General features: G+C 41.4%; 1 protein-coding gene across 6 annotated transcripts in view; it reads right to left on the reverse strand.

The window, feature by feature from the left end:
- The window catches only part of MDN1 (midasin AAA ATPase 1), a 164096-nt gene that overhangs the window by 88158 nt on the left and 60886 nt on the right, over positions 1 to 15052 (reverse strand). For all 6 annotated transcript variants that reach the window (XM_038394958.2, XM_043510648.1, XM_043510647.1 and 3 more), the window contains exons 28-35: positions 13522 to 13656; positions 13306 to 13444; positions 10288 to 10426; positions 10049 to 10179; positions 7522 to 7666; positions 6249 to 6378; positions 3671 to 3886; positions 961 to 1158 (exon numbers count right to left, since the gene is read on the reverse strand). In XM_038394958.2, coding sequence (XP_038250886.1) covers positions 961 to 1158; positions 3671 to 3886; positions 6249 to 6378; positions 7522 to 7666; positions 10049 to 10179; positions 10288 to 10426; positions 13306 to 13444; positions 13522 to 13656 — 1233 coding nt within the window. The remainder of the gene's footprint in view (positions 1 to 960; positions 1159 to 3670; positions 3887 to 6248; positions 6379 to 7521; positions 7667 to 10048; positions 10180 to 10287; positions 10427 to 13305; positions 13445 to 13521; positions 13657 to 15052) is intronic.

Below are 15052 nucleotides of genomic sequence, written 5' to 3' on the forward strand. Positions count from 1 at the left end.
TAGGCTGTAGGACACATCTCACCTAATTCCTCCATAAGCAGACACTAATGATCCCCAATACAGCACATTTTCCATCTACTTTGTGGATGGAATCTTAAATATCAGCTTCCTGTATCCAAACAAAGTAAAATACAATACACCAATATTGGTGTATTGTACACCAGATTCCCTAGTGCTATGATGGGAGAAGAAGAGACAGATAAAAATAAAGCTTTTAGACTTCATTATAGCTGCAGCACAAGATTGCAGAAACTATGCCACAATCAAACTCAGAGGCATGAACTTCACCAGTACTATAGTGTCCCTCCAATTCACCTGTGTACTAATGGGGCACAATGACAACAATGGGAGGGGAGGGGAAGTTTGACTGCCCTATATCAGTTTTAAGAGGAAAGAGATCTTATTGTCCTAGCCAGTCCACAAGCAGAATGGTCCAAATATTACACAATAAGAATATCTAGGTTTGTATATCATATTCAGTCCTGTGGTACCCACATACTCTCCCTTGGAATTCTAAGGCTGCAATGGGTCAGTCAGTAAGTCTCTAACAGTGGAGCAATAAGATAGGTTCCCATTCCTTGAGAGGTGGATGGATGAGCACTGCCCATGGCCCAAAGCTAGCAGCTGATCTGACCATGAAAACTGAGATATCATTACACACCAAAATTGAAGTCAGATGAAGTGTAATATGCCTGAAGCAGCCACTCAAGGTTTAAAAAAAAAAAAAAAAAAAAGGTTGCTTACAGATGTGGCTTTCTAAAAAGGGTGGAACAATTATATTAGATATGCTTGGAAATACTCTGCAGTGCTTTTATAAAAAGAAAAGAGGTTGTCTTTATTTTTAGAACACATGAATTACAGCGTAGTTCCCCACATATCTTGGGGCTAAGGCTAGTACTTGATAAGTCATTAAAAACAAAACATGGGATGAATGTCCCCCACCCCACAAAAACCACTTGCCTCTTGGTATAAAAAATGGATGGATTCCGATGAAGTTTTCCATCCATATAAATTCTCTCTCCTTTGTTCTGTAGTAAATCCTCAGTTCATCCTTCTGATATTCTGTAAGCTCAACAATAGTGCAAAGTTTCTCACATAAGAATTTCAGACATTTTTCACGAGCGGATAAAGCAGTATCAGCTGAGCAAGATGTTGTACCTATATTAAAGAAAATAAAAGGAAGTAAAATAAGATTCCCAACTGCAGCCAGTTGTTTTCATTTCAAAATTCAAAAACACATGGACAGCCAACAGTATAGAAACTGCAGTGCAGTAAACTACAGTGAATGCACGGTGCTGAGCTCAACCAAATACTGTTAGTGAATTCAACAAAGAGAAACACATGTATGAAATACAGATCTACAGATACAGTAGCATTGTTTTCCAGAAGGCACCAGGTGCTTGATGTCACATCACAACTGTATTGCTGCCTTGAATTAAAAATCAAAAAGGTGAAGGTTAATCTCAACCTACTGTACTATAGATGGGACAGGGTAACACTGCCTATTATTAAAGTTGCCTCACACTTCCCATTAAAAGATCCTGTTTATAACTATGCAAAACTTCAACAGTTTGGGCTGAAATTTTCCAGACCAGATTTTTTGGAGAAATTCACATGCTTATGTTTGTCAGTTTTCAAGTCTGAGGGGAGAAGGGAAACATCCTACAACAGACAAGGAGATGGGAGGAGGGGGTACTGAATGGACAAAAAGATTGGGAGTAGGAACCATAGGTGGGGAAGCAGGGGGAGAAGAAACAGATCTGACAAGGAACTGGGTCCACAGGAAGAACTGGGACTGATTAGGCAAAGTGATCGGAATGGGGAGACAAATTGGTTGAGAAACCTGGGAGCATGGGGGTGGGGGCAGGAGGAGGAAAGAGAGACAGATTGGACAAGGAGCTAGGAGGGTGGGAACTGGGATTGGCTGGGCAAGGAGACTGGGACTGGAAAGAGAAGCCTGAGAAATGGAAACAGAGTGGGTGGGGCAAGGGGTGAGGAAGAGACAGGACTGGACCAGACACAAGCCAGACAGGTTGGAAGGAGCAGGGCAAAAAGGGATCAAGCTTGGTGAAGGGTGGAGACAGGCAGAAGAGCCTGTACCCACTAGAGTACACTCCCCTCTAGAGCCTGAAACAGAACCCATTCTTGCTGACTCTTACAACTGTTCTGCTGTCAGCAAATTTCTGTGGAAACCCACTGGAAAGTGAGTGTCTCATCTCCTTTAGAGGTGGTCAACAGAGGATGAGCACCTACTAATTGCTATCAGTTCTTCTGTGAGTGCAAGTAGCAAAGGTCTCTGCCGTGGATCTAAAGGTCCCAACCCTGCTAATGACCCATGTGGTGTCAATATGAGGCCACAATAGAATTTCTGGTTTTTTCAATTTACTTTTTTAAAAGCCTAGGGAGTTACACTCAAAACCACTACAATGAAAGAACATTAAGGTTGCAAACTCAAGCACTCAAAAGTTAGGAAATGCCAGAATTAAGTTTGCCTGTGCAACCTTAATTCAGCCAGCTTATGTGTATACATCATGATACAGTCTTCATTTACATCATACAGTTTTTTCCACTGGACCCCTCCCCTAATCAGTGGACAGGACAGACCTGCTCTGGGGATGAATCAGGGTTGTGTAGGGAAGGAGGAAGCTACTGTTTATAGGATCCCAGCCTCATTTGTTGCAGAATTTGGAAAGTATGTAGGGAAGGGGGGGGGGGGTTGCAAAAAGAGACGTGACGCTCTCTTGATTAAGGCTGTTGAATTCCATCCCTGCCTCTGCCAAAGGAGCTCCTGTGTGATGCTAGGCAAGTCGCTTAATTAAACTTGTCAGATGTGGTCATTAATTGTTTGTTTCTCATTTTCTGGGCACCTGACTTGAAACTCTGACGTCTGATTTACAGAAGATCTGAGCATCCACAACTGCAGCTGAGGTTAATGGGAGCTGTGCTTTGAACATATGAAGTGCTATATAATGCTAAGTACGCTGAAAAACAGGTCCTAAGGGCCTCAAATTGGGCACCCAACATTTTTGGATATTTTTGTCCTTATTCTCTCTGCTTCAGCACCCCATCTGTGAAATGGGGATAATACCTGCTCATCTCACAGGAGTGTTGTGAAGGTAAGTTAATATTTTTGAAACGCTGAGGTACTACAATGAGGAGTCCCAGAGAAGAGCCAAGAGGAAATTAAAAACTCTGTCTTCAGAGCAGGGCTTGAATAAACTGCAGTAAATAAGGCCTCGGGCCTCACATTGAATGAGATGGATAAAATAATATCAAATTAGCTACTCATTAATTGAGCATTGTCCATACTGTGCACTGAATGAGGCAGGGGTCCTATGGAAAATACAGTATGTGAACATGTAATTAAAAACTGTATCACCAGAAATACACGTAAGGGGACGGTGCTTGACTTTGCAACTTTAATATAGTTTTGTATATGTGCAGTGTGTAGCTTGCTGAACCATTCAAGAAGTCCTTGCTGTTAAAAAATGGCAAGCAAAAACATGTTAAGTTAAATATACTGACAAGTGGAAGCAAATATTTTCATCATGCCTTCATTTTAACCAAACTAAACATCGGGATATCAATCAAATATGAAGAGCAAAATAAGAAAAAAAATGTAAAGAGTTAAATATATTCACCACTTCTCTGATAAGCGCTGATGACCTACCTGAACCGATTCCATCAATGTACACCAGGCATGCAGCATGGACAAAAGACGTCACAGGAGAGATGTAAAATAGGCTGTATTCCTCATTTTCTACCATGATATTCATAAAGTTAACCCACGATAAGACATCCCGGACACTGAGAATACACTGACGCCCAAATTCTTGGTTAGTTAGCCATTCAATAAAGTCCATCATCAGCTCAGCTATGTCTGTCCCTAAAACAGGGAAAAAAAAAAAAAAGAAGAAGAGAGATATTGCAATTACAAACTGAATTATATAGGTCATTTGCAGTACAAAGCTGTATAACTAGAACCCTGAAATACAGAAAATCAATCAAGTTCTTCAGATTTGTTTTAAAAAAATATTTGGACTGAAGTGTGGTGCTTTCAATCTTCAAAAAGTGCTCAATGAAAGGGGGAGAGGAGAAGAATGAAGAACAGATTTATAATTCTCTACCACACACTTTAAAAACTAATACATCCACAAAATTCATCACATGCATTTTATATACAGCATAGGGCAAAAAAAAAAAAAAAAAAAAAAAAAGGGTCATACTGATATGAGGAACTAATGAAATTTAGTTCTTGAAATCAAAGTTTTTTCAGTAAAACACAGAAATTCCTTTCTTTGAGAACGGTTCCCAGATATAGAATTGTGAGCAACAGACGAATTGGTTATTGGGCATTGCCTTTTTTTTTTTTTAAAATAAAGTATTTGCTATAAGCATTTCAGCAGAAGCACCAATTTATAGTAGCTTAACAGATTGCCTGAAAATGTCCTCATCCATAGCCAACAAGGTAGATATGGAAGATTCCACTTTGAATCTGAGGTTAGGAAATGGTTCAATGCACTAAAGGACCCAAAATAAATCTGATTCCTTCTTTCTTGGGGCTACAAAGAATATGGAGTAACCTTCAAAACTTGTTCCCAACCCCCAGATAATTTTCAGAATAAAAAGGCCTCCCTGATCTTGGAAAACGCAAAGAAAGAGAAAATACCCTTGGAAGATGAAGGATTATCCACTGGGATGAAAAGAAAAAGACCCTCCCCCACAAGGAAAGCATGGAGGAAAAAGGTTGATAGTACCAAATCTTTGTGCCTCTCCTTAGGGACTGAGGAGGACGATTTGGGTTCACTTCCAGTTATTCCTAAAACGAAATTAGTCTAATGCTTCAGAGGGAAATTCCTGACAAATGAGCGACTGCCGAACCCCCAACCCCACCCCAGAAAGATCTGGCAAAAAAACCCGACTGACATCAGGAGCGATGTAGGTTGTCTACATGATCTGTTGGAGAGAGAGAGATGGTACTGGGAAGGAATTCTGCAAAAAACGTGCCACAGCAAGAGTTATCAAGCTGCTTGACCTCCTTGTAGTGGAGCCTGGGGCTCAGCTCTAAGGACCTCTCCCTCTTTTGAACTGTGACCTACTAGAGCAGTCATGAAAACTCAAGGGGAAGGGCAAGCACAAGCAGCTTAGCAGAGAATCTGGAAACATGGAAGACTTCTGAGAGTACACCCTGAGAGCAGAGGTTAAAGGCTCCTGGAAAGGATTAGCAGGCAGAAATAACTCATTGAGCCACTTATGTAATCCACATGCTAGGTAAAGGAGTGGGGTGGTGTTTGCCAATGAAAGCCCTTTAGCTTGTGGAAATCCGAAAAAACTTTTCAGAGTCTGAGGCTATCATGGAAAAAGTTGCCATTCCCCACAAGTGAGCTCTTCGCCCGATTTTACAGGCCTTTCAAAGCCCCAGAAAACTGCTTCCATTGATGCCTCTGGGAGAGCCTTGACTCCCAACATGGGCACTTCTCTCCCTCTTTAGAGAAGCTGAGGGGCTAGTTTCATCTGATTTCCAGAAACGGATCCAGCCTCTGATCCAATTGCAAAGGTTTCTCTCTCAGAGAGGACGACGACTCTTAAGGCTCCCCACAGCATATAAGTACTGCAGGAAGCACAGATGATGTGTTCATTGCTCTTCCCCGCAACCCAATCCTTTTCTTTAGCCTTCTCTGGTAGATGGCAGATATGCCCAAAGAAGTAACTTTCCTGTATGCCGCTTTGAGTAAAGCAGGTATCTAACTGCAGCAGAGGAAGGAGTACTTCAGGGGGGAAATTGTGCCAGACCAACAGGAAGAGGAGGAACCCAGTGTCTGCACTGTCAAAGACTAAACCACCCAAAAGTTAAAATGTAAGGGAACACAAGAGAGAGCTCAGTAAATTGAACCAACAGCCAAGCTGTCAGTAGCAAAGGAAATGAGAGATATGGTCCTGGTCTTTTGTTCCTCCCCAATAACTGAGAAATAGGATAAGATATTGAAGAGGAGGGAAGAGTTCAGGTGGGGAGGGGACCTTTGCATTGCTTTGCTGAAAGCTATCAACTTTTGGTCAGTCACATGGCAATGGGATGCTCTGAAGGGAGGAACAGAGGCCAGTGTATCAGAGTCTGTTGGCAGAGATAGTTGTATTTATGGATGGAAGCAGCATTAGTGTGAATCCCTGCCAAAACCTTCTCAATCTGCAAATTCAGTTCTCTCTCCAATGCAGAGTTTAAATTTGACACAAAAGTAAATTATACTTACCTTGGTGATTTATCCTGTCCAGAGACAGTCCTGGATGAAGATTGTGCTTTACGATATGTATTAAATCCTCACGACTGTTACTCTGTGGACACCATATCTCTGTAAATCTGTTGCGCAGTGCAGGAGAAAGCTGCAGACAATAAAATATAATCATATAGCCACTACCAGCATACATCACAGCTACTACAGACCTACATTACTTAAGCTTGCATTTAAACTTTCATAGGATAGTCGTTCTAGTGTGTGTGAATTATTAAAACAGTAAATAAACTGACTCCTTTTCGAAATCATGTAGTATTCCTTCTAATAATGACAGGGCGTTTATAGCTATCACTAATAGGAGAAAATGTGGTTCTTTTAGTGCAAGACCAAGAGAACACACCAACTGTTCATCTGAAATACTGAAAGAGAATAGGGGAGAAAATGAGATAGCTTGCAAGAATCAGAGTGAGATGGAACTTCAGAGATACAGTCTATCAAACAAGGGCTGTATAATCTCATCTACCCTCTCGGCCTTTGAAAGAAAGACCACCATACAGGTAAAGGGTTGAATTGGAATGCCTTTCCTTAATTGCTCCTTTGCACTGAATTATAAAGAGCAATCATCAACCAGTACATACGCAGTAAAGAAGCAATTTCCCTTTGATTAATGAACCCGGGGCTTTCTGGTAGATTTGTTAGCATGCTAAAAATGACTGATTTTATTTTATTTTTTTTTTAAATGGACACACCCCCCCCCGGGGTAAAAAAGCTGAAGCTTTGAGTTCAAATGTCTGTCATTCCTTACATGGTTATTAAGCTCCTTTTAAAACAACATAAGGGGTTACTTGAGAACTGTTCTTATTTTGTGGGAAATCTTGCCCTACTGGGATTTGTCCATTTTTTGGAGACCCTAGGTGACAACTTCTAGTTGCCAGTTTTCGTCTGTTACAGGAGCACAATCTGTCCTTGCATCCCCACACCACACCATAAAGACTCCATGGCAAGAACTGGATTTGGATTCCTTTGCGAGTTACACTTCGCTTACTTAAAATGTTCTGCATATCAAGTCTACTTACGTGATTCAGTGTCCACATTTTTCTTTGTTGATATTTTGTTGAGTGCTTGTTTACATTGTCAAAATAACAATACACGGGTGGGGGAAGAAAGACACACCTTAGTCCTCCTTTATAGTCGGAAGACAGACTCCAATATGCAACACTGCATGCTGGGACCTATACCATGTGCATGCTGCACATTCAGGTCATAATTCCAATGGCCTCTCAGAATTTACCTCTTTTTTTCCAAAGTCACCTCCTGGGTTCATGGTTGCTAGGATGCGAAATTTCTTTCCCGCAATCTGAAGTTCTACTTCATTATCCTCATCTTCTTGACTACCTTTTTCAGCAAGCACCAGCATCTTCTCAACTTCAAGAACACTACAAACCAGGTTTTAAAAAAACTGTGTTATAAAAATTGTTTTATTTAAATCCCATAGTTTGCACTTTAGAAAGTCACCAGTCTTTTTAAAAATACATAAACGTGAGGTAGCTTTGCTTAGCTTGATTTCTTAGCCTATGTCTACACTACACAGCTTTTAGCGACATGGCTGTGTCACGACAGCCGTGCCGCTAGATGTCAGGCAGTGTAGCTGCTGTTTGTCGCCTCTCCTGACAAGAAAAAATTTCCACCCGCAACGAGCGGCATCTCCTGCAACAACGCGCTGTTCACACTGGTGCTTGTCGCAGCAAAACTTTTGTCTTTCCGAGGGACGGCGGAAGACAAAAGTTTTCTCGTTCAAATACCAATGTCAACATAGCTTATGTCACAAAGCTCAATAAAATGGGTTTCAGCAAAAGTAAATGATAAATTCTGCTTATCCTTCCCAACTGACATTTCTGACTACACAAATGGGGAAAGCTCATCTACACCTTGATGTGAAAGTCTGTGTAAAGTGGTTGGTCAAAAGATTTACATTGTAGCATGGACCTTTCAAAAGCTCTCTGTTATAAATACAATGCCAAAAGTAGCATTCACAGCTGAAGCTTGATGAAGAGCACACTGAATTAGTTTTCAAGTTTATGGAATACAAAACTGACAAGTTACAACAAATTCTTTATCAGTGCAACTTAAAATATCTATTTAATATTTTTAGTTGCATACCCCACGTCCTAATATACTCTCACTAGTGAACTACGTGAAGGAGCTAAAAGCGTGACCCATTACCATGCATGTTAGCAAAAGTGGTTAGGAAGATGTTGCCTGGAATCATTAACAAAACAAAGTTAACTGAAGAAGATTATTTTGCAAGGTGCACATGAGCTAAGAAAATCCTACTTGAAATAAAGAAACTATTGAGACATCAAAGAAAGTAATTGCTGGTCATCTCAATATATTTGGGAAAAGAAAAGACAGACTTTAAAATGAAGGGTGCTGTAATCTAACAGTAGTATATAGTGTCAGCTGTAACATCTTTACATAAAAAAAAGTTGGGAAGGTATTGAAAGACACCAATTTGCTAGGCACTTTTCCTGTTCTTGGACAAGGCATGTTACTTCCCATGAACGTAATGACAGACTGAGAAATGTTTTTTTACAGGAACTGGCAGAAAATTTGGCTTTCATCTATCTTTCTATACAAGGAAAGGTTGTAGCTCTAGCTACAGGTTTCATTGTAGATTCAATTTTAATCATGTATACTTATTTTGTTTTTGCTCTATTGTGTTAACTGTCCCTACATGCTATCCTTTAAGGAGAACTGTGTTTTAACTATTTTACCTGGGGAAATTAACCAGCTGTTAAAACAAATGGACTCTCTTGTCCCATCAGTCTATGCACAGAAAGGTGACTATAATATTTTGAGCACAGGTTAAGTACATGAAGGTGGTCTTCAGTCTGGAGCAGTGCCACAGAACAGGGGTTCTCAACCTTTTTCTTTCTGAGTCTGCCCCCCCCCCCACGTGCTATAAAAACTCTGGGCCTACAAGTGCCACAAAAAATGTTTTTTCCTGCATATCCAGTAAATTAAAAGCCAGGGCCAGCATTAGGGGATAGCAAGCAGGGCAATTGTCCAAGGTCCAATGCCACCGGGGCTCCGCAAAGCTAAGTTGGATTCATCCCTATGCAGCAGCGTACAGCCTTCAGCTTTGGCCCCAGGCAGCGGGGCTCAGGCTTCGGCTTTCTTCCCTGGGCCCCAGTGACTCTAACGCCAGCCCTGCTCTCTGGTTTATTTTGGCAGACATCCTGAAATGTGCTTACAGCCCCCGGACTCCTGATTGAAAACCACTGACAAAGAGCAAATCTCATTGTAACACTTAGCACACAGCTACAGATATAAACAACCCAAGGACACAAATCATTGCCACAATAATCTTGAACAAATTCGCACTCCTTTGCTTTTGGATCAGGATACTTCTAAGTTCTTCTAATAAGTTCAGCTAAATCACTATTGAGGTGCAAGAGTAAATTTTCATCCTGTCCTTTTCATAGGCCTACCTTACCATCCCTTCTCCTTCTCTGTTGCCAGCAGCCTCTCCAATAGCAAGCAATTGTCTAAAAATACAGGACTAATATGGGTGCAGTCAGCATCTTTCTTCTGGAGACAGATCAATTCACAAACTAAGTGATCTGGTACAGCAGCTTAACAGTGAATGCGCCACTGAGTTACTTTGGATCTTTTTTATTTAAACAGGAATTGAGCAACTAAGAAAAAGGGACGCTGGCTAAGATTAACAATTAGAAACTAGATTATCTAACTCATTTGTGTGATAAGTGTAGCCTGGTGAAGGGCTGCTTAACATTACACACTTTTAGAATGCATACCTATTAAGTCTTTCCAACACAGAATCATCAGCTAATGAAATCTCATCCAGGAGAAAAAAGCCATCCTCCTTCATTGCTAAAACAAGGGGTCCATCATGCCATTCAAAGAGTCTAGAACTCTCAAATTCCTCCTAGGTAATGGGGAAGTAAAAGAAGAGTCAGCAGGGATTTGTCATTCTCTGTTCTCTTGAACACACTAAAGCTCAGTAGTACCAGTCAACCCTTGTCATGAGACAGACCTTGCCCTTTGATCTCTGTCTGACTGGCCGTAGTCCTCCCAGGAAGTCTGATGTCTCCATATGCAAGTAGCAGTTCACAGAATGTAATTTCTGATTTGCCAAGGCTGCAAATATCTGACAAATAGTAGTTTTGCCACACCTATAACATGAACAAAGAAAACCAATGACGTCAACTTACAACAAAAACAGAAGGGATCCACAACCACTTAATGGCCCACAAAGCAGTTACAGTTGGATTTCCTCAAAGCCCTGCAGGGCAATGGCTCCACCATGCTGTTCCTCTTACTCCCACTTATTCCCTTCTCTGAAAGCTAACCCACCTTACAAAAATTAAATGAATTGCATCCACTTTTGGCATGCAAACCATTGCTGAATTGCCACTATTATTAATTAAACTTGGGGTGAGGGACCTGCACCCTAAGATTTCATTTGGACTTTAGAAAGCTAACAAATTTCACAACCCCAAATCGCCTCTGAATGATGCATAATGCATCAATGATTAAGGCATCATAAAATATCAGAAGGGCCAAGGAGAAAAATGTTAGTCCCTCACTATAAGAAAGAAAAAAAAAAAAAAAAAAAAAAAAAAAAACACTTATCAGTAAACTAAATTCTCCAAATGTATTGCCTTTTTGAAGATCCATACTATAGGAGTCATGAGACATCATTGATGCTCTTATCTAGGTTTAGAGCAAGCTTATATCAGTGTAGTTTGCTCCTATCCACACAGATGTTTCACTGGTTTAACATGACAATTAAACTGGTGCAACTAAGGGCAGTCTACACTTGCCATTTAAAGTGGAAAAAGAGCTTTTTTTTGCACAAACTCCATGGGAACGTCTACACTTGCCAATGACTTTTTCCGGTGAAACTCAGAAGTTTCACTGCAAAAAGAAAACCACCTCCACGAGGTCTTACTGGTGATGCTTTTGCAGTGATGTGCAAGTGAAGACATGTTCTTCCTGTTTACAGAGCTTTTAGCCTCCACAGGATATCCCACAGTACTAGATGACCATTCTGGCCAGCAGCTCTGCTGCTCTGACGCCATGTAAATAGACATCCACTCCTCCCCCTGTAAAGCCCTGGGAACTTTGAAACTCCCCTTTCTGTTTTCTTGGCAAGTGCTCACTTATCTGGCCAGGTGACAATGCCTGCTCCATGGAGCAACAATCCCCCGCTTGAACCAATGCTAAGCTACTGGAGCTGCTCAGTGTCTGGGGAGAAGAGGCTGTGCAGGGACACAGAGTGCCCCACGATCACACTCCCCACAAGACCTATCATCAAATGAAGAGAGCTGCATTGCGGGATTGCTGCCCTCAGTGTGCTGCTCTCACACTGATGGAAGTGCTGCAAATGTAAACGCTCTCTGACGCCTGTGGAAGTAAGTGAATACACAAACCAGCGCTTTTTTTCCCACCAGTTCACTATCACCATTTAAACTGACAGCGCAAAAACTCTACAAGTGTAGATATAGCCTATGTGTTTGAACCAGGCTTAAGGCTACACAAGACCTTGCCCATCCTTCTTTCCTTTCCACCTCCAATTGTCCCGGAAAGGACTCCTAGGAAGGAGGTGGTAATCCAATCTAGATCTGTACTGGCCATACATTCAGAGGCAGTATTCAGTAAGTGGAGACTGATGGATTTTGAGCTCTCTTTGTCCTTTCATGAATTGTCTCTACAGAGCTCCACTGCAGGAAACTAAATATAATCCAGGAGGTCATCTGAGGAGAATGCCAAAATTGAAGCAACACTGCCCATCCACATAGAGGACTACACCTAGCCCCATTAACAGATTAACATTTTGTGAATGAAGTAATTGAACTTCAAGTAGCTTAAATACCAAGACAATAAGCCTTTGACAAGCAGCCAATGTATCCATTCCTAGTGTAGAACAAGTTCTCCTTACAAGCTTGAACACAAGCAATCATCCATTTTGAAAGACTAAGAAATGAAAGTCAAGTATCAGGGGGTAACAGTGTTAGTCTGTATCCACAAAAACAACAAGGAGTCCGGTGGCTGTTAGTCTTTAAGGTGCCACCAGACTCCTAAGAAATGAAAGGTCTTGACTGTTAAATTGAAAGACTTGCGTAAGATTTATTCTTTTCCAAGTAGCATCCAAGCTCCCTTTTAGAACCTAATTACTTGTGGTTGTTTTTTCCCCAACTTCAGCCTCTTCTTACTCTCTAAGGCTATGACTACACTATGAGGCTTTTAGGGACAAAAAACTTCCACCCCCATGAGCAACAGCGGCTTTGTCGGAAAGAGAGCACTCCTGCTGACTAAGCACTGTTCACACCGGCGCTTTTCATCGGTAAAACCTTTGTCATTCGGGCGGTGTTTTTTTAACGCCCCTGAACGACAAAAGATTGTCTACACTGACACATTGTTGACCAAAGACTAACAGAATTACTTAATACTAAATTTATAACCAGCATGAGAAATCTGCTTCCATGACCTTTATTTGCAGGCAGGAAAAAAATAAAAAGGATGGGCTGGGCCTTATGCAGTCAGATCCTGGAACACATGTAAATGTATTCACCACTATCCACCAGATTTCTTACTAACTTTTCCAGGTTTCAAGAGAAAGGTATATAATTCTTATACTGAGATTCTAACAGATAGTTCATGAACGAAACTCAACCCCCCTTCTCTCCAGTTCAGTTTCAATACATCCCTAACAGGTTTATATAACACTGTTGTACAAATTAGATAAAATAAAGCAAAACCACAAGAGATACTTTTAATCTAGTTTGCTAAAACAGGTGCACTCCAACAGAGCACTCTAAAAAGTTAACTCTATTACAGCAGCTACAAACCTGACTTGACATTTGAGACAGTTTTAGATTCACAAAGGCTGTGAAACAGCAAGGCATTTAAGCAAGGCTGCTCTTTAAGGATATATAGTTTTACTAACTTCAGTGAGGTCACTCATGTTTAAATGTCGATATGCAGTTAAGGACCTTACTGAACAGGGCCAAACAGAACAATTCATTACTGTAATAGAAAAACAAGTTACCCAGTGTCTCCCACCAGCAGTACTGGTTCGCCAAACTCCAGGGCTCGTCCTACCAGAACTGCAAGCCTCCTCATCCCTTGAGTCCAGACAACATGACTAAACTCACCGTCCATCACCGACATATGTGTAGATGATTTAACTGTCCAACAAAGAACAAGTTGATTAGTTTTAATCACACGCATCAGGCTTTTGATTTAGTCCTTTTTGCAAACTCACCCAATAACTCTCTAACACTTTCCTCTGAGAAGAGAGAGTGAGGATACAATTTCCTCTTAAAATGCTTTTCAAGGACACTTTGAATAACATCAACCTCCTCCTGTTTCCTGACTCTGCCTGCCAGAAGCATGAAACCTGTAAATAAGACAAGAGAAATCAGAGTGTTTGCTTTGATTTTTAAAGTGGAATGTGTGACATACGAGAGGTACAATCCAGAACAATGAATAGCTGTGACCTCGGCCGTGTAACCTGGGATGCCCTTTATAATGTCTTGCTGCTGTTGCCTCCAGCTTGGACTGTTCACAAACAGCCTCCAGCATACAAGTCATTCCCAACAAAGATTTTAGGGTCCCACTGAATCTTTCCACCAAACCATTTGTTTCTGGGAGATATGAGGTAGCCTTTAGTTGTGTCACTTCCATAACTTCCATAGCTCACTGAATAGCTGAGACATAAAATTTGACCCAAGGTCAGATAAAAATCTCTTTAGGGAAATGCACTCTGCTAAAGATAGTGAAAATGGCTCTTGCCACAGATTCTGCCTCAGTCTTAGTCAAAGCTAATCCACTACCACCAAGATACATTTCTTTCCCCTTTGGGTAGGACCCACAATGTCCATTGTTACCCTCAAAAATGCCTCTTATATTACAAGGATGGGGCATAGGGGAAATTTCTTTTGACTTAATTCACAAAACCTGCAATAATTCCTCATATCACTCTGTATTCCTGGGCCGTATTATTTTTTCTTTAACCTCTCATAGGTTCTCTGTGCACCCAAGTGACCAGCAAAAGGACAATCATGTGCTAGCACATAGCATGATGCTATGTGGGCACAACCAACTGCTTACAGAGTTGCCTAGGGCTTTGGTATTTCCCCATAGGAGCCTCCCTATACAATCTCCCATCTTCAAAAAACCTCTCCTCATTTTTCTTTCCTGGGGCGCCCTCTGACGCTCCCTAGAGTGGGATCTATCCCTTATTGAACAGCAAAATGCTGGCAGCTGATATCTGGGACCACTTCTTCAGTCACAGGGGTTATCTCCAGCCCAGCCGGCCCTGAGGGCATGCTGCTTTTTCTCTGCCATGCCGGTGCCAGCCTCAGCCCCTCCCACATCTGGAAACAGTTTCCTTCTGCTGCAGAACAGTTAGAGCATGAGTTCTCAATCTGGGAGTCATGACCCCTCAGGGGTCTCATGGTGGTTACAGGGGGGGTCAGGAGTTGTAAAATCCCTCCCCCAGTTTTTAATTCAAAAGGAAGGTCACACTCAGAGGCTTGCTGTGTGAAAAGGGTCACTAATACAGAAATTTTGAAAAGCACTGAGTTAGAGAGACCTCCCCCCTAAGCAGTTTCTGGGATGCTACCACTCCCCTCTAGGATCCAACACAATATTCCCTTTGACATCATTCTGTTACCAAATTAAAAGCCTTAACCATATGCAAAATAGCTTTCTCAACAAGTATTTCAATGGGGATACTACCCAGCACAACTATTGTAAAGACACTTTCTAAACCTTCCCCTTCCACATGCACT

Source organism: Dermochelys coriacea, chromosome 3, assembly GCF_009764565.3.
Source record: "Dermochelys coriacea isolate rDerCor1 chromosome 3, rDerCor1.pri.v4, whole genome shotgun sequence".
Taxonomy (NCBI): domain Eukaryota; kingdom Metazoa; phylum Chordata; order Testudines; family Dermochelyidae; genus Dermochelys; species Dermochelys coriacea.